This window comes from Suncus etruscus, chromosome 3 (genome assembly GCF_024139225.1).
Source record: "Suncus etruscus isolate mSunEtr1 chromosome 3, mSunEtr1.pri.cur, whole genome shotgun sequence".
NCBI classification, from domain to species: Eukaryota; Metazoa; Chordata; class Mammalia; order Eulipotyphla; family Soricidae; genus Suncus; species Suncus etruscus.
In genome coordinates this window covers 161,618,303-161,638,009 of record NC_064850.1, presented here as the reverse complement: position 1 = coordinate 161,638,009, position 19,707 = coordinate 161,618,303, and the positions used below count along the sequence as shown (strand labels likewise).

Genomic DNA, 19,707 nt, shown 5'->3' with positions numbered 1-19,707 from the left:
TGTTTTTTTACAAGACAATGGGATCTCTATAACAAGCTGTTTTGACCATCCACATTAAAATTATATTCCTCCTGTATTATGCTGCTTCTTCAACGTTTCTCATCATAAAAATAATGATTATATCTGTAAAATATAAATCTTTAAACTGCATCTAATTTCTCAAATAGCACTATCTTCATGGAAAACTTCCCTAGTATTTGAATTGTTCATATAAGTTTTATGTATTGAGAATATTTCTCTTTATGACTACTCAATTTAGTTGGTATACCATACCTGTTCTTTTTATGGTTTGCTAAGTAGTTTGTAATATCTCATGTCAGAATTTTATTAATATAAAATTAATAAAATTTAATCTAAAATTGTTTTAAACATGATATAATTGAATGAAAATGTATTTTCATATATAAACGAATGATGTTTTTACAATTGTTAAAGGTTTTATTAATACATACTTCTCTGTGACCAGAAGTTTTTCTTGTTGAGACTATCAGTGAAAACAACATCTGCTTAATTTGGCCTTTTACTAAAGGCAACACAATGAGAAAACTGATCCACACAATTGAGTTGGTGTTGGGAGTTGGGATTGAAAGGGAGGAGTGTTGGGGGTCTTTGGCACACAGGTAGAGTGAACTGGTGTAGTGAGATTCTGTCATTTCAACTACTGTTAATGACAGAATCTCAACAATTATAAATATATAAATAAATAAGCCACTTAATGGTGTTTTAATTTTTCCACTTGACAGGAAATTCTATCATTGATATTTTGCTATTGTTGTCATATATACTTATACTTATATAATATACATATTGTATATAACATATATTATATATAATTTCCTTAATTGGAGGCACTCAGAAGAATATTTCATTCAATTTCAAAAATATTCTTGTTGGAGTCCCATTAAAAATGATTCCTGGGACCAGCGAGGTGGTGCTAGAGGTAAGGTGTCTGCCTTGCAAGCGCTAGCCAAGTAAGGACCGTGGCTCAATCCCCCGGCGTCCCATATGGTCCCCCCAATTCAGGGGCAATTTCTGAGTGCTTAGCCAGAAGTAACCCCTGAACATCAAACGGTTGTGGCCCAAAAAAGTGATTCCTAAGTATTGAGCCAGAATTAAGTCCCTAGCACTGCTGCATTTGCTCCCCCCCAAAACAAACAAACAAACAAACAAACAAATAAATAAATAGATAGATAAAATACAATTAGTAGGAGAATGTAAATTTGATGTGACTGAACTATACTTGCATTGGCAGCCCAAAGCAAAATGTCCTCCTGTTTTTTTTGTTTTTGTTTCTGGTTTTTGGTTTTTGGGTCACACCCAACAGTGCTCAGAGTTACTCCTGGCTCTAGGCTCAGAAATCACCCTGGCAGGCACAGGGGACCATATGGGATGCTGAGATTCGAATCACTGTCCTTCTGCATAAAAGGCAAATGCCTTACCTCCATGCTATCTCTCCGGCCCCATGTCCTCCTGTTTTAATCAAGCAAAATTAAAGACATTTTAATTAATATATATTCCTCCTCTAATGTCATTGACTAATAACTGCTTAGCAGTCACAGAAAGAAATTACTTCACTGAAGAAATATTTTCATTATTGACCATTCCTGCAGATCTTTGAGCTGAATATATAGGAAAAATATACATAAAGTGTTTTTCCTTTCCTTTCTTTTTTAAATTTTTTAATTTTGGTTCTTAAATTTTTCTTTCCTTTTCTTCTTTTTTATTTTGGTTTCTGGGCCACATCCGGTGGTACTCAGGGGTTAGTCCTGGCTCTGTGCTTAAAAATTAATCCTGGCAGACTTGAAGAATCCAGGATGCTGGGATTAACCAGAGTCAAGTAAGTTTGCAAGGCAAACTCTAGACCCGCTGTACTATTATTGTTGCCCAGTTGTATACCATATGTATCTGTGTCAGAATGAACATAAATTAAAAATAAATTTTGAGTCTGTAGTAGTTCAGATTAGTAATTTTGCAATTGTAACTACTTTGTTGTTTTTGATTAACCCTAATGAGTGGAAGTCTATATACTTTTTTGAGAGGCTACAATGACTTTTTTGAGGATAATTTTTGTATCTATTGATTCTGGACAGAAATTAATCCTTTTATTTTTTTCGAAACACCGACCTGCATGCAAGGCAAATGCCTTACCTCCATGCTATCTCTCAGGTCCCCCAACTCCATTCTTTTTTTCTCTTTTTTTTTTATTTAAACAACTTTATTACATACATGATTGTGTTTGGGTTTCAGTCATGTAAAGAACACCACCCATCACCAGTGCAACATTCCCATCACCAATGTCCCAAATCTCCCTCCTCCCCACCCGACCCTGCCTGTACTCTTGACAGGCTTTCCATTTCCCTCATACATTCTCATTATTAGGACAATTCAAAATGTAGTTATTTCTCTAACTAAACTCATCACTCTCTGTGGTGAGCTTCCTGAGGTGAGCTGGAACTTCCAGCTCTTTTCTCTTTTGTGTTTGAAAATTATTATTGCAAGAATGTCTTTCATTATGTCATTTCATAAAAATGTCTTTCTTAAAACCCATAGATGAGTGAGACCATTCTTCGTTTTTCTCTCTCTCTCTGACTTATTACACTCAGCAGAATAGATTCCGTGTACATCCATGTATAGGAAAATTTCATGACTTCATCTCTCCTGACAGCTGCATAATATTCCATTGTGTATATGTACCACAGTTTCTTTAACCATTCATCTGTTGAAGGGCATCTTGATTGTTTCCAGAGTCTTGCTATGGTAAATAGTGCTGCTATGAATATAGGTGTAAGAAAGGGGTTTTTGTATTGTATTTTTGTGTTCCTAGGGTATATTCCTAGGAGTGGTATAGCTGGATCATATGGGAGCTTGATTTCCTGAAATTAATCCTTAATCTATCCTATAAAAATTGATTACGGGACCGAAGAGATAGGACAGCGGTAAGGCATTTGCCTTGCATGCAGAAGGACAGTGGTTCGAATCCCGGCATTCCGTATGGTCCCTCAAGCCTGCGGGGGGCAATTTCTGAGCATAGAGCCAGGAGTAGCCTCTGAGCACTGCCCGGTGTGACCCAAAACCCAACCCCCCAAAAAATAAATGATTACATAATTATTAAGAATATTTCTGAGATTATTCTCAAATGATCTTCTTCTTCTTCTTCTTCTTCTTCTTCTTCTTCTTCTTCTTCTTCTTCTTCTTCTTCTTCTTCTTCTTCTTCTTCTCCTCCTCCTCCTCCTCCTCCTCCTTCTTCTTCTTCCTTCTTCCTTCTTCTTTCTTCTTCTGGTTTTTGGGTCACACACGGCAGCACTCAGGGGTTACTCCTGGCTGTACACTCAGAAATCGCTCCTGGCAGGCTCAGGGGACCATATGGGATGCTGGGATTCAAAGCACCGTCCTTCTGCATGCCAGGCAAATGCCCTGCTTCCATGCTATCTCTCTGGCCCTGGATTAATGTTTCTTTTAAATATCAAAAAGGCATTCTTGGGCCCGGAGAGATAGCACAGCGGCGTTTGCCTTGCAAGCAGCCGATCTAGGACCAAAGGTGGTTGGTTCGAATCCCGGTGTTCCATATGGTCCCCCATGCCTGCCAGGAGCTATTTCTGAATAGACAGCCAGGAGTAACTCCTGAGCATCTCTGGGTGTGGCCCAAAAACCAAAAACCAAAAACCAAAAAAAAAAAAAAAAAAAGGCATTCTTGGACTAGAAGAAACCCTAAACTATCACAATACTTTTCAGCTATTGTAAATGATTAATTCCAATTTTATATAACTTACATATCAATGGCTGACTATCCAGAACAAAATATGATTATTCAAGGTCAAAATTAAATTAGCCAACAATGAAGGAAGATAATAAGAGTAATATATATTTCATTATAATATTAAAGGACAGAGCAGAAACTCGTGTTTTGCCTAAAAATGATAGTATAACATAAAAACCTTAAAAGCCTTCATCAGATACTAAATATTTTTCAAAACTTTATTAGAATATTCTGTGTAATTTGAAATAATTTAAAGTTTTTGCCTTTAAAAATACTGGAATTTTATAGTGGATATCAGATTATAGTACTAGAGTTATATACAAGTTAAGCAAGAGAGTAAAAATGAAAAAGGAAGGTATTTTTTGCAACATTATGCTGCACTTTTATTCACATGTTAATTAGTTCAGTGTCCACGACCCTATACTGTTGTCATTTGTGAATATGCTTGTTTTGGATTAAAGTGGTCTGTTCAGTGTGTATTGTATTTTGGATAACCACAGTTTGGGAACAAGTTCTGATGTTTATTTTGTTAATAGATTACTCAGTCAAACACTAGACATATACTCTGAACACTAAATATTAAATAATTTTAAAACTTCAAATAATTCTGTTGGTGACCATACTTAAGAACCGATTTTTGGTATAATATCTCAAAAAAAATGGCTGAATAGGCTACAACAGTCAATCCTCTCCTTTAAAGTCCTAATAGAAATAATATTAAGTCTAACCTATTAATTGCCTCGTTTGCTTGACTTCTTTAAGTTTACCAAGCTTCTATAGATCTTGAGGTTTATGACTGATGGCTCATGGAATTGAGGAAAGGACAAAGGTGAAGGACACAAAAGTACCTAACTGCTTTGGTAAGCCTCACTGGGGCAAGGTAGAAAAAGACCATAATTTCTAAAACCAGTGACACTCTTTCTTGATGATTATGAAATGCTGTGCTGCACAATTGCAGAAAAACAGTACTGTGCTACAATCAGTGTCCCGCTTTCCACTTAGGCATCTGAGATTTTACCTAAAAGAGAAATCAGGGAACAACGTACTAAACTTTGTGTTCCTGTAGAGGGTTTGGTCACAAAGGTAGAATATAAGATGTAGATCTCTCCACTGAGTGGGCCCTTCACACACTCCTACATGATAGGTCCTAGGTCTTACTATACCCTCTCTCCTCCCCATCAAAGATAAAGAAAAAAATCCAAACTTCCCCCCGTATTCAGAATTAGTCCCTCTCTTCACAAAGAGTAAACAAAGGAGAAATCCAAAACTAAAGTCATACTGCCACCTATTGGTAAAATGAAAGAAGATAATTTAGATGCTTGGATGTAAATCTAACAGAAGAATTTTTTTTAAATAGCAGAATGGAAGCGCTGAAAGAGAATTACAAAACTAGAGATATTATTTTTAAAAAAGAATAATCTCTAAGGATAGTGCAGAAGATCTGAGCACAGAAATAAAAATAACTAGTGATAAAATCTACAGACACAGATGGAGGGTGTGCAAGACATTTTTCAAGAACTGTTATGATGCAACTCAGTGAAGTTAGAGAATTTTAAACACAAAAGTACAGACAATAACAAAATCAAAAAAGAACAGATGGGTTCTTTACCAACATGATGGATGTGATGATGATGATGATGATGATGATAAACAGTAATTACAAGTTTAAGGAGCATAGTGAATAAAATGTGGAAACAACAACAAAAAACAGAGTAAGTGGACTTAAAATCTTATAAAGGAAAAATTGAGTGACTTAGACACTAACAAAATACAAATGTCTCACAGAGAAGGAAAGTGAAATAAGATTTGTTAAAGATTTGTGGTAAATATTAGACTACAACCATAAGAATCCTGAGTATCTCAAAAAGTGAAGAAAGAGAAAGGAGCAGAGTTTAGAAATAATATTAAGAGATGCAAAGAAATAATCTCCGAGAAATTTCTAAATATAAGGAAATAACCATATTTTCCCAAGAAGTTTATGGAATGTTCTCATTTTTAACAGTAAAAATAAATACATAAAGACAAGAGAAAAGATATTTCTCTACAGGCATATTTTTTACTTTGTGCTGGTATCAAAAGTAAAAAAGTATATGGTCAGATTATCTCAAGATCGACACAGAAACTCTACAGGAAAAGAATGGAAGAATATTTTCAATATTGAAAGATAATAAACTGTCAATCAAGGATACTCAACCATGCAAATTATTATTCAAATATAAATTTGAGATAATTAAAGTTTGTTAAAAAAAAAAACCTGAAAGCTTCACCACCACCACCACAAAACTTGCTGTCCTAGATTTGTTGAAGTTCTACATGGAAAACAAATTAGCACAAAATCTTATACATATGTCTCCATCTTAAGGCTGCTAAGATTGACTGACATGCCTTTTGGTTCCCCTGTATTGTGTGCATAAATACCAGTTGAATATCGATAAATCATTTAGTATTTTTGTCTCTGACCACCTCTGAACATCTAATTGATCTATTAAGTATATCAGTTCCTGCTTTTTCTCCATATTGTTGGTTTAATATAGATTATTCAAGCCTTTCACTATTAATCATTTTTTAAGATAGCAGTTACATTAGTGCTTATTATATTTTTTGTGTGATTTTTTTTTTTTTTTTGGATTTTGGGTCACACCCATAGCGCTTAGGGGTTACTCCTAGCTCTGGGCTTAGAAATCGCCCCTGGCAGGCACTAGGGACCATATGGGATGCCGGGATTCGAACCACCGTCCTTCTGGATGTAAGGCAAACGCCCCACTTCCAGGCTGTCTCTCTGGCCCCCACTATTAATCATTTTGTATTTAGACTTGAAATGCCATTCTTAGAAGCCCATATATATGGGATCTGCTTTTTGATCTATCAAGCCATACTTACTTTTATAGAAAAGTCCAGTATGCTTACACTTAGTGTCATTATTAAATAGTGTCCCATGATTTATAACCTGAATCAATAAAACACAGAGGAAAAAAATTTTGGTGCTATTCTCCTAAACATCAACCTCAGAGACTTTCTTGGCTTCATTTCAAGTAATAGGGATTTAGAAAAAAAATGGGACTACATCAAATTAAAATTTTTCCACTTTTATTTTTAAACAAACCACCATGAAGTAAAAAATCAAGTCAATGGCAGAAGAAAGATATTTCCACACCATTATCTGATAAAGTTTTAATATTAATAATATATAGAAACATACTCAAGGACAAAACAAACAACCCAATCAAAAAATACTTCAGAATGTCTCCAAAGAGTAAATAAAGATGAACCCCACATAAATGGATATGGAAAGCCCTTGTTTGATCGAGCAACACATTGTCACCTAAGCACTACTGGAGGACCCCAAGAGAAACAAGTCAAGAGTAAACCATGAGCAATGGTGAATATGACCCTCCCAAACAAAACAATCAAAACAAAACAAAGCCTAAAAATAAAAGTCCATATTAATTAATCAGACCAATTTAGATATATATCCAGTAGAGCTGAAAAAATAACAAAAAAGCTAAATTCACACTTCTGTGTATAATAGCCTTATTTGCAACAACCAAGACATGGAAAAATTTCAAATACCCACTAGATAATGTTTAGATATAGATTTTGTAGAATATTTTATTCCTAAAACACCGTATAACTAAGCTATTGCAAAGACAACATTTGACTTTATAATAACATGGATATAATTTGAGGTACTTTTGTTAGAACTAAATCTAAACATGAAGCGGAATCACAGGATACAGTGTCTTTATATGTAATATAAATAACTAAAGCATTCTTACTAGCATACAATTTAGTAATAGCATATAAGTAACAAAGCACCACAAAATAACTTAGACAAATAATTTTGGTATTTATTAGAAGGAAAATGTAAGGGCACAGAAGGGAATGGTAGAGAAGGCGAGTTTGATTGCTTAGGTGGCACTGAAACTTTGGTATGAACATGATAAAACATGAACATGAAGCTATACTTTCTAAGTTTATAGTTTATCAAGCAAGAGCAAACATTTTTATTTAATGAATTTTAAAGTAAAATTTAACACTGACACTTTTTAATGTAATGTTTGGCTCAAAAGAAATAGAAAATTTCTTAGATTCTTCCATATGCCCTTTCCTCCTCCTACATATTTATTCCATATTATCGCTAGCCAGTTCCCCCAAAGTAGTAGAGTTCACAGTTCGTGAACCAATATTTTATACCAGTGCTTCTCAAATAGTGGGGCGCGAGGCTCCATAACTGGCGGGGAGGGGGGGGCGCATTTGACCTCTACAAACACTGTCATAACAAGCTAAGCTCCATGTTTGTCTCTGTATGTCTCTGGAGCTGAGAGTAGCTGTGTCCCGATTCGAATCCGCTTAGTAAAGCTATGCATTGCAAAACGTGCTCATTGTAGTCATTCATCCAGACATCACCTCTGATTAAAAAAATCAGCTCAAATTATTTTATATATTTTTTGCAGGTTAAAGTTTATTTTTTAAATAAATATACTATTTACAGTTGCGCAGGGGGTGGCGCAAAAAATGTTTTCTTCTTCCTAGGGTGGCATGACAGAAAATAATTGAGAAGCACTGTTTTATACATAAGAATTATTTGGTCTGGGGCCAGAGCTATATAGCACAGCGGAAGGGTGTTTGCCTTGCACGTGGATGATCCAGGACGGACCTCGGTTCCATTCTCAGCATCCCATATGGTCCCCCAAACCAGGAGTGATTTCTGAGTGCATAGGCAGGAGCAACAGCTAAGCGTTTCGGGTGTGGCCCAAAACAAACAAACAAACAAACATAATTATCTGAAATCTATAGTTTACATTTTGTTTAAGTTTTGGTGTTATAGACACTTTGTGGAGATGAATAATAATATGAGTCCATTATTATGGCATCATACAGATTATTTTCACTGTTCTAAATATCTTCCAGGTGCTTCTTAGTCATCTCTTCCCACTTCCCACACCAGGCAAACTGCCACTGACCTTTATATCAATTCATATCTTTGTCTTTTCCAGAATTTCAAGTAGTGAGAATCATATAGTATGAAGTATTTTTCAGATTTGACCTTTCCCCTTATCTTGATAACTTTATAACTTGATAACTTAGTTTTTGGTATTAAATAATATCTCATTGTGCAGTACATCATCATCAACTATTGTACTGAAGGTTGTTTTGCTTGTTTTAGGTTTGAACAATTGCAAATAAAGTCATTATAAGCATTTCTTTTTTTTGTTTTTGTTTTTGTTTTTTTTTGTTTTTGGGTCACACCTGGCAGTGCTCAGGGGTTACTCCTGGTTCTATGCTGAGAAATCACTCCTGGCAGGCTCGGGGGACCTATAAGCATTTCAATGCAGTTTTTTTTATATATATTTTATTTAAACACCTTGATTACATACATGATTATGTCTTTCTCTCTCTCTCTGACTTATTTCACTCAGCATAAAAGATTCCATGTACAGGAAAATTTTATGACTTCATCTCTCCTGATAGCTGCATAATATTCCATTGTGTATATGTACCACAGTTTCCTTGGCCATTCATCTGTTGAAGGGTACCTTGGTTGTTTCCAGAGTCTTGCTACGGTAAATAGCAATGCAGCCTTTTTGTACACTTAAGTTTTCAACTCTTTTGGGTCCACAGACATGATTGCAGTATTTCAGAACAAAATTATATTTAATTTTATTAGAAATTGTCACTCAAAGTGACTGAATTAGATATAATTCTGTAACTAAATTTTCTTACCAATGAAATGGGAGTACAGTGGCTGGGACCTAGGGATTGGTTAAGAGCAACTGGGGCCTTGTGTTGAGTTGGAACAGATTTCTTAGGAACAAAGTTGTGGCCCATTTCTTAGACATACGGTTATAATGTGTTATTTCATGGTGCTCTCACCCCATAGGCCATGGGTAGCATATCAAAATGCTTGTGAGGCCAAAAAAAAAAAAAAAAAAGAGTTGAGGCCTTTGCCTTGCAGGGGTTAACAATGGTTTGATTCTGGCATCAAATCTACTCCCCTGAGTCTTCTGAGTGAAGAGCAGTGGTAAGTGGCAGACTAAGGCCCTGGGCACTGCTGGTGCTTTTCCCCCCAAAAAAGCAAAATTAAAAAATGGTCCTTGCCAGCATTGGAATCAGCTAGGCTAGCAAAGACTGTCAGAATTGTGTCTCCTAGTGTCTAATAGTCCATTGAGGCTCATCCCTACAGTCCCTGCTTACCAGATGTGTTTTTTTAAATAGTATACATTTTTGAGTAATAATTTTTAATTTTACATTTGGATGTATCAGTTACTTACTTTGAAAATATTGATTATGTTGTTGAACTATTATTTTTCATCTCCTAATTGCATTTAATAATACTTCCATATTGTATGGTAATATTTAATATTATATTAAACAATATTTTATCAAAACATTTAATTTGGAGGCTAATATAGTATTTAAGATAGTAGAAATAACAACATGGAGAATACTCCATAGAATAGGGCTAAATTTACAATTCATAATAAAATTATCTATAATAAATGATTTATACATTTAACTTTTGACCTTATCTCCTAATAAATATGTACACAATAATAATACATTAAAAGCAATAAATATTTATTCAATGCTTACTATAAATGTTATATAAACTACTTTATGTATGTTACAATGTTTTATTGACACAAAATATAATTTATTGTGTAATCTGTTGGAAATATCCAAATCAATATAAAATAGTAGAACCTCGTAAGAAAGTAAAATTAATATATGTAAGGTATTTTAAATAAATAAATCATATATAGTCCTTAATATAATTTATAAAAATATAACTACAAGCATATAACCCCATAGCAAAGACTGCAAAGATATTTATTTAAAGATGTTTATACTCACATATTAACAACCAAACATGTTTACAGAGGGAAAGATTTATTACCTATTTTGTATAATGCTGCATCATAATGTAAAGAATAATGCTTAGAATAAAGTTGGTCCTACATAACTGGATGGGAAACACAAATACATAGTAAATACAAAAAATATATATGTTTTAAATGCACTATTTCTCAGTAATAGAAGAGTAGTTTGAGTATGTGAGGACAAAGATAAATCATGCATTCACTTTATTTTGAATTCTTAAAAAGGTTAATAGGCTTTCTGCTGTTTTTAGAGGCTGAGAGGATTTATTAATTTGACTCTATGGAAAATAAATTTAATCCCTAGATTTAAGAAGGAATATACTCACAAGTTATAATGTCTTTCTATGGATTTGTAAATTCAGGTTAATTTATTTGTAGTCAAAAGATTTTCTACAAAAATATATTTAAATATACTTCCAAAAATTCAACAAAGGAGGGGCAAAAGAGATAGCATGGAGATAAGGTGTTTGCCTTGCATGAAGAAGGATGGTGGTTCGAATTCCGGCATCCCATATGGTCCTATGAGCCTGCCAGGAGAGTTTTCTGAGCGTAGAGCGAGGAGTAACCCCTGAGCACAGACGGGTGTGACCACAAAACCAAAATGAATAAATAAAAAGTAAATAAATAAATAAATAATAAAGGCACTGAAGAATTAGTACAGGGAAGTACTTGCCTTGTACAGGGTGAAGGGAGGGTTCAATCCCTGGTACTGCAAACTTCCAGAGTGATCGATCTCTGGTTACAGAGCTGGAGTAACCCCCAAGCTCCTCTGTGTGTGTCCCTAAACCCTGCTCCCAATTAAACTAATACTGAATAGTAATATGCTTGCATTTGTTTTTAGATTGAACTAAGTGAAGTTGTCACCTGGCTTTCTATTTGAGTCCTGACCAACAAAATGTAGCCTAGCAATGCATAGCCGGGGCTGCCCTACTGCTCTACTAATTGACTGTACCCACAGTTGACTGCTAGGCTCCCCAAATTTGCTTTTTCTGTGTTAACTCTGAAGTTTGTTTCCTTTTCTAAGTAGGCAATTCTCATTCCTTGCTTAGGGGACATAGTCACTCCTCAGGAGTACTGGCACAGCTGGAGCTACACATCTTGGTGACATGGCTTGGCTCACCTGATGAGGGCCACCAGGGCTGTACTCCTCAGAGCTGGGTGGGGGCAGGTGATAAAAAATCTGATTCAGAGCCATGTGCCAGCGAGTCTAGAGCCAGACCCCTTAACACTTAATATTAAAGTCTTAATTTTTGTCGTTCTGACTTTATGCAATGAGCTCTCTGATTTTTTTCTCTGTTGTTGGAAATCAAAGGAGTGCTATCTCCTTTGTCTGAGTTCAGATCTGTTTGTTTGTAGTTTTGCTGCCCTGAAAGGGAGATTGGGGACAGAAAATGCGAGTAATTCATCTGCTACTCTTCAGGGTTGTCTTTTTTGGTCCAAATACAGATCTTGTCTAGCAGAATAATAGCTCTCTGCTGCCACCTTCTGGTTTTGAGTGCTAAAGCCAGACAGCAGGTCAAAGGTGACCCACTTGTAATTATTTCACAGAATCCTGAATGCAACCACTCTCTTTCTTTGGTTTCATTCAAAATCTTGGTGATTGGTAAATACCTTTAATTCTTGTCACCCTGTGATCATCAGAACTCCACTTATATCTCAAAGCATGTCAAAGCAGACAGGACCGGCATGCCTCTGGGTATATTGTCAATGCCTTGGTGGACCAATCATACGTACAGTAATGGATGGTACCAAAAAAATTCTTCAGGCATCTGACTGGGAACACTTACTTTGATTTTGTATTAGATTTAGGTATGAAATCAGTATCCCAATAGGAAATAATTTTTTTTTCTGACGATCAGTCCGTTGTCTTTTCTCTTTGAGTCACAAGAATCTATCAGAACACAGCTTAGATGAGTTTCCTGAGAAGTCAGATACTTTTCCCATGGAGAGTGAGGGTTTGTCCATTGGTATGAGTTGAATTGGTCTTGAACAGTTCATTTCCTAATGAGCTCATCTTTACAGAAAAGTTGATCTTTTAATATTTGCAGCTTCTAACATCTGGTCTATTTAAATTTGTCAGGTAGTGCCTACAGTCCTATCTTTTGACACATTCAGAAATTAGTAATTACTACAGTTTTAATTTATCTAAGTTCAGAGATTTGAGTACATTTAAATTATCTGACATGTAAGGAGAAAATGAATGAATTTTAAGATATAACACAAACTAATAAAACCATATTACAGTCAAACTGACCTTTCTAAAACACACAACCTTACCTAACATCCTTCACCGATTTTCAGGTTTTTTCACTGGAAGCATGTAGACAGATGAATATAAATTAAGAAATGTTTATATTTTTTTGGCGTAGTCGGCAGGATATGTTTATATTCTTAACTTTATGTCTTAACTTTACACCTCCCCACATACTCACACTAATATTTTTAGTTTGCCTAATAGGGGTCCTCAAAATTTTTAAACAGGGGCCAGTTCACTGCCCTTCAGGCTGTTGGAGGGCCAGATTATAGTAAAAACAAAAATTATGAACAAATTTCTATGCACACTGCATATATCTTATTTAGAAGTGAAGAAACAAAATGTGAAGTGAAGAAACAATATGTGAAGTGAAGAAACAATATGTGGCCCGCGGGCCATAGTTTGAAGACCCCTGGAAGGTAAAAAACGGCACTATCTTCTGAAACACACTATGTTTCCTCTAGCATACAGAAGCTAGAGGAAATGTGAAGTGAAGAAACAATATGTGGCCCGCGGGCCGTAGTTTGAAGACCCCTGGAAGGTAAAAAAATGGCACTATCTTCTGAAACACACTATGTTTCCTCTAGCATACAGAAGCTTTTTGGTAGGCAGTGTGGGGAGTTTGATACAGTGAAGTTACTTTTAAGTGTTTTTCTGCCAAATTAATCCTCTATTTGTGCCTGACACTACTGTTGCCACAACCATAGCAATATTCAGGTGTATATCAGTATTTTAATGTGTTCCCCTTTAACTAATACCTCACAAATTGATAAACTAGTTGTTATAATGTAAAAGAATCAACTTTTTAAACAAGGGATCAAAACATCATTATATTAGAAGCTGAGTTTAAATGTGGTGTTCTTAATTGAAGGACATATTATTTTTTATTATAATCAGTTTATGGCTTTCTTTGCCACCATTTTATTACCTTCTTTGAAGTTGTTTATCACTGCAAAAGGAATAATTTTGATGGGTTGCTATACTGAGAAAATAAGAATTATATCCCTACACATTGTCTAGATTCTGCCATATGATTCAGTAACTTAAGAGGGATTTTAGAGACAAGTTTGAATTTCCATTATATTTCTTTTAAACATTTTACATCAGTCTTTTTTTAAAGTCTGAAGGAAAGCTTAAATCCAAATATTCTCTCCTGGTGGTGATTGGGGTTGACTTTGTGCAAGGCAAGTGCCATACTATCTTTCTCAGTAATCATATTTTATACAGGTCAGCTTAAATTGTATATTATGATTTGTTAATTATAAAAAACAATATTAAAAACAAACAGTTTTTTTTAAAAAAGAAGTGAACACTACTTTGTTTCGTTGTGATTAATTTGTATTTCAGAATTATAAAATACAAATTGAATTGAATGGAAATTCTGGATTCTTTTTTCCAATCTGTGTTAATACATTTAGCTCAAGTATTAGTTTAAAAAAAGTTGGCAACACTCAATTTGCAATAGTGTGAACTCTAGTATAATCTAGTGGAATGTGTGAAAGTAATTTTTTTAAAAAAGCTCCATCCACACCAAGATTCTGTAAACAACACATTTAAATAAATTTGCTAATTTTTAGGGGAGAGAAGATTTCTTGAAAACACGCATTCGATGTGAGGTGGCCAAAGGATTAGTGGATCAGGTAACTCTATTTTGGTTGCAATATTTATTTTTTCTATCTTTAATTTGCATTTAGTTAGCATTTTAAATTTGCCTGTAATGAGGCATCTTTTCGTTACTTGGTTTGCAAGCCAGCAGTTTTGCCTCCTTTGCTGATGACAGTTGCCTTCTGTGTACAACTTGTGGTGTTTAACCATGCATAAAAAAACTGACCTTCCATACACATATCTCATTTTATGGCTTAATGGGAATTTCTGCCAGTCTAGTAAAAGGGCAGTGCCATCTTAATCCTAAGTGTCTCTTCAGTTTGCTTTATGATGATGTGATGTTTTCTTTACTTTTAGTGTTTTTTAACTGATTTTCTTTATTTAATGCTTTAAAAAAAAAACATGCTGATAGTGATTTTAAGTCTAAAATAACATCTCGCAAAATAATTAAAAACATTTTTATCTCTGTCAATTACCAGCATTTCTATTGGGTACCAGTATGTGGCTTGCATGTTTCTAAAATACCTTCTCTTACAAATGTATAAATAATGTTTAGTTTTATTATTATGAAAATAGTTAGGAGATGTTATGGTAAAAATGCATTATGCTTAAAATGTTTCATGCTTGTTAATTGAGATTATCTGTAGCTCTGAGATGATCTGAATTCTTTTCTAAGCAAACATAAATTTTGTTATTCCTTTTCTTTAAAAAAAAATTGGACATTTTCAAACAGAAAAGCAAAATGCTTAAAATACCTAATTTTTATATTAAAATTATATAATGTTCCACCATCTTTGCTTACTATTTCATTAATTTCTTACTCGTTGGTTTTACTTAGTATAGGACATGCAATAAAAATATATGTTTTGATATTTTAGTTTATTTTTAAATGTTATTATTCTTTAATTATTTCTTAAAATTCTATGATTATTGACTATCAAATGTTTTTCTAATCATAGCTTTTTGCCCCTAAAATATGCTATTAGTTTGTATCTACTACCTTTGATAAGGGCATTTATTTTTAAGTAATAGCAAATATTGCCTATCATAGATGAGGCATCATAATTTTTTAAGAAATTAATAACTAAAATTAATAAATTATAATGTTTTCTGAAAGAAAAAATTGGTTTCTATCGGAGAGCTTTTTGAAGTGGAAAAGCAGGAGATTGAGAAAAGAAAGAGATTATATTCCATATTCCTGCAAAATATAGATATGCCTATTGATCAAATCAAAGAAGAGGCAATGAAAATCAAGGAGAGCCAAGATGATCATTTTAATGTAAGCACTGAAATTAATCCAGAAACTAATTTGCAGAAAATTTAGTATACTAATTTATTTATGAGAATTTGTGTATGCGACTTTCTATTATGATTTAGAGAATTATTCTTTTTTATCTAAAAAAATAAAAATCAGGTACAAAAATGATCTGTAACCTCATTATCTCTCTTATAGCACACTTAGGAAAGCAGTTTTCAAATGGGTGAGAAGCAATCTGTCTATTATTATTGACTACCATGACAAGCTTAATTTAAAATTTTTATGCTTGTTAAGAAAATGCTAAATTTATGTTAACTCAATATAAAATATAATGTACCATTGTTGATTTATGTAGAAGACAACTAGTTTGAAAAATAAAGCAAATGTCAATAAAATATTTTCAAAACAACAAGTTTATGACATTAACTGATATTACTAGCCCTTCCCAAAAAAAATTCAGTAGAAAGTATATATACAACATGTCATTAGTCTACTGTAGAATTAGAGGGTGTGGTAAGAGTTATATATTCTTGTCCTTAGCTGCAGAGGGAACACACATATATTTATGTGGGTCACTTTGACAGCAGGATCTTTTTCTTTGCAAATGATAATAATGATACAATACTAGTCTTTGAGACTTTTTGTAATTCCTTGTTTAAAATGTATTGATTTACAATGGTTTGTTATAAAAATAATCTTCAAAACTTCTCTATTAAATAAGCTCACATTTATCGGAATCATACATTTGTACAAAGTGTAAATTACGCATTGGCCTAATTATGTTAATAACTTATAAAAATATTAAACAATGGAAAGAGTAAATTTTTTTTTATTTAAACAACTTTATTACATACATGATTGTTTGGGTTTCAGTCATGTAAAGAACACCACCCATCACCAGTGCAACATTCCCATCCCCAATGTCCCAAATCTCCCTCCTCCCCACTCAACCCCCACCAGTACTCTAGACAGACTTTCCATTTCCCTCGTACATTCTCATTATTAGGACAGTTCAGAATGTAGTTATTTCTCTAACTAAACTCATCCCTGTTTGTGGTGAGCTTCATGAGGTGATCTGGAACTTCCAGCCTTTCTCTCTTTGTGTCTAAAAATTATTATTGCAAGAATGTCTTTCATTTTTCTGTCTTTTAACACTATCAGTGCACCTGAGACCCTCGCCCCTGGCCCCCGTCCTTTTATATATGTTAGAAATGGATTATTTTAAATATAAATTTGATTGATAAATGTTAGATATTTTATTCTAGAATGGCTTGAATAACCAACTAGAAGCAGGAATTTAAGAGGATGTGGAGAAAAAGAAATACTAGTTCACAGTAGGTAGTGTACTTGCCTTGCACGTGACTACTCAGAGTTTCATCTTCATCTTTAATCCCCATCTGGTTTTCTGAAGCCACTAGGAAGATCCCAAGGACTAATGACCATGATACAAAAACTAAATACATATATATGTAATATATTTATTATATATAATTGTTATATAATATATTTTATATTATCAGTGCATAATATATATTCAATGAATCAATTACTATTTGCCTAAGAAAGTTTGAGTACAATTTGAACATGAAATGAATTTGAGAAAGATTAATAACTGTTATTGTCAATTATTTATTGTTCATTTTTTTTTGCTCAGGGATTTCTCCAGGCTCTCCACTCACATATCACTTCTAGTGAAATTTAGGGGACTATATGTGGTGCTGGATATAAAATCCAGTTTGACACATGCAATGCAAACATCCTACTGACTATAGTATTTTCTTGACCCCCCCCCTATAGTCATTCTAAAAATTGTTCCCTTTTAAATTAATTTCTATTACTTTACTATATTAGGGAATTTAAGGCACTCTGCTTAATATTTCTCTATGTGTGTATGGTTTACCGCACCTGCTGCCAAAGTTTTCTTGCTGCCTCATGACCAAAAGAGATGTCCACACATATTCCTTCTATTCTCCCTCCCTTGGTTCTCTGATAAACAGTTTTCTAGCAAGTGTGGCAGTTATTTCTGTTGTTTTCATCCCTCCATTTGCCTTAGTCATTTATATTCCACATAAACGTGAAAGTATTGAGCCCTGTGTGGTAGCACAAGGGGTATGGAGTCTGCCTTGCCTGGGCTAGCCTAGGATGGACCGAGGTTTGATCCCCTGTGTCCCACATGGTCCTCCAAGCCAGGAACGATTCCTGAGTGCATAGCCAGGAGTCAACACTGAACGTCCCCAGGTGTGTCCCAAAAACCAAAAAAAAAAAAAAAAAAAAAAAAGTGAAAGCATCAATTGTCTTTCAGTTCCTTATTTTACTTAACATAATCAACTCAAGTCCCCATTAATTTGGATCCATATGCCTAGCATTAAAACTTGTATGATGGCACAGTAGAGTTACCCTAAGTATGCAAATATATTACTAAATATTATGGAAAAACAAGCAGAACACAGTGAGAAAACTAGAAACAGGAATTGACTAGGATGTAGAGAAAGAAGAGTTCTGGTTTATCATTAGCAGGAACGTAATTTGATGGAGTTCTATGGAAAATGACAGGGATTTTGTTGAAAAATTAAAGTTGAGGGGCTGGAGCAATAGCACAGGGGTAAGGCGTTTGCCTTGCACGCGGCCAACACAGGACAGACCCCAGTTCGAATCCTGGCATCCCATATGGTCCCCTCTAACCTGCCAGGAGTGACTTCTAAGCTCAAAGCCAGGTGTGACCCTTGAGCGCCACTGGGTATGACCCAAAAAGCCAAAAAAAAAAAAAAAAATTAAAATGCCATTATCACTTTTGCTCATTTATACAAAAGTTATGAAAATTAATTTTATAAAGTATATCCCAATACTCATAGAAATACTGTTCATAATAAGTAGTAAAAATATGTAGTAATCATGTTTTATTGTTTTTATTGTCTATAAATCCTTGTTACTCTTGTTTGTTTGTTTGTTTGTTTTGGGCCACACCTGGCAATCCCCAGTGGTCATTCCTGGCTCTGCACTCAGAAATCACCACTGGCAGGTTCAAGAACCATATGGGATTTCAGGAATCTAACCTGGCTCCATTGTGGGTAGGCCGCGTGCAAGGAAACACTCTACCACTGTGCTCTTGCTCTGGCCCGCACTGATACTCTTAATATAAAGCTATAATATAGTATATAATATCATATAATATAGAGTAAATTTTTTATGAACTTTTATGATTATAGCTTATAATTTTTATTTGAAATTTTTATTTTGGTTAAGTATTTTTATATAAATGCTATTTTATTTTAATATTAGCTATTTTTATTGTTTAGGTACCCTCTGATTTATTTAAATCAGAATAATTATATTGTAAGTGCTTGCTTTATCATAGTTCAATGTCTTTTAGGAATTAAATGATATAATAGAGAGGAGAGAGTCTATGAAGAAATCTATAGAAATTAAACACCAAAATTTGCAGGATATTGAGAAGAAAACCCGTGAGTCAATAATAGAAAATGAAGTAAGATATAAACGAATAAAAAGCACTAACTCACTCTTGACTGTTTTTAATTTGTAGATGTAGAATCTTTTTTTTTTTCATTATTTTGGGAAAAGAAATCCTCCCTAGAAATGCTCTAGATATTCTAGAGGACAGTCCCTAAAACACTGGACAGTTTTGGACAGTTCTAAACTTGGGCCCAGCAATGATTGGAAATCACTGGGGCCATCTCAGTATTTCTCAGGGACCATTGAAAGTTATACTCTGTCACTGTAGGAACGTAATGACATTGAATGGAACACATGACCCAGAGCATGTTCCCCAGTCTTAAAAACTACCTCCTGATGCATTTAAGTATTTCATTTTCATAAAAACTTTATGAGTATGTGCTATAAATTTTTTCATTGTAGAGTTCAAATAATTTGATGTCTAAATTAAGTAATCTAGCAAACTATGGTAGTTAAAGAAAGTATCGCAGAGCTTATTAGT

General features: G+C 34.1%; 1 protein-coding gene across 1 annotated transcript in view; it reads left to right on the top strand.

Annotated features, from left to right (window-relative positions):
- CCDC178 (coiled-coil domain containing 178) overlaps positions 1-19,707 on the top strand; it is a 323,190-nt gene that overhangs the window by 49,760 nt on the left and 253,723 nt on the right. Inside the window, exon 12 of the mRNA XM_049770918.1 lies at positions 14,470-14,532. Coding sequence (XP_049626875.1) covers positions 14,470-14,532 — 63 coding nt within the window. The remainder of the gene's footprint in view (positions 1-14,469; positions 14,533-19,707) is intronic.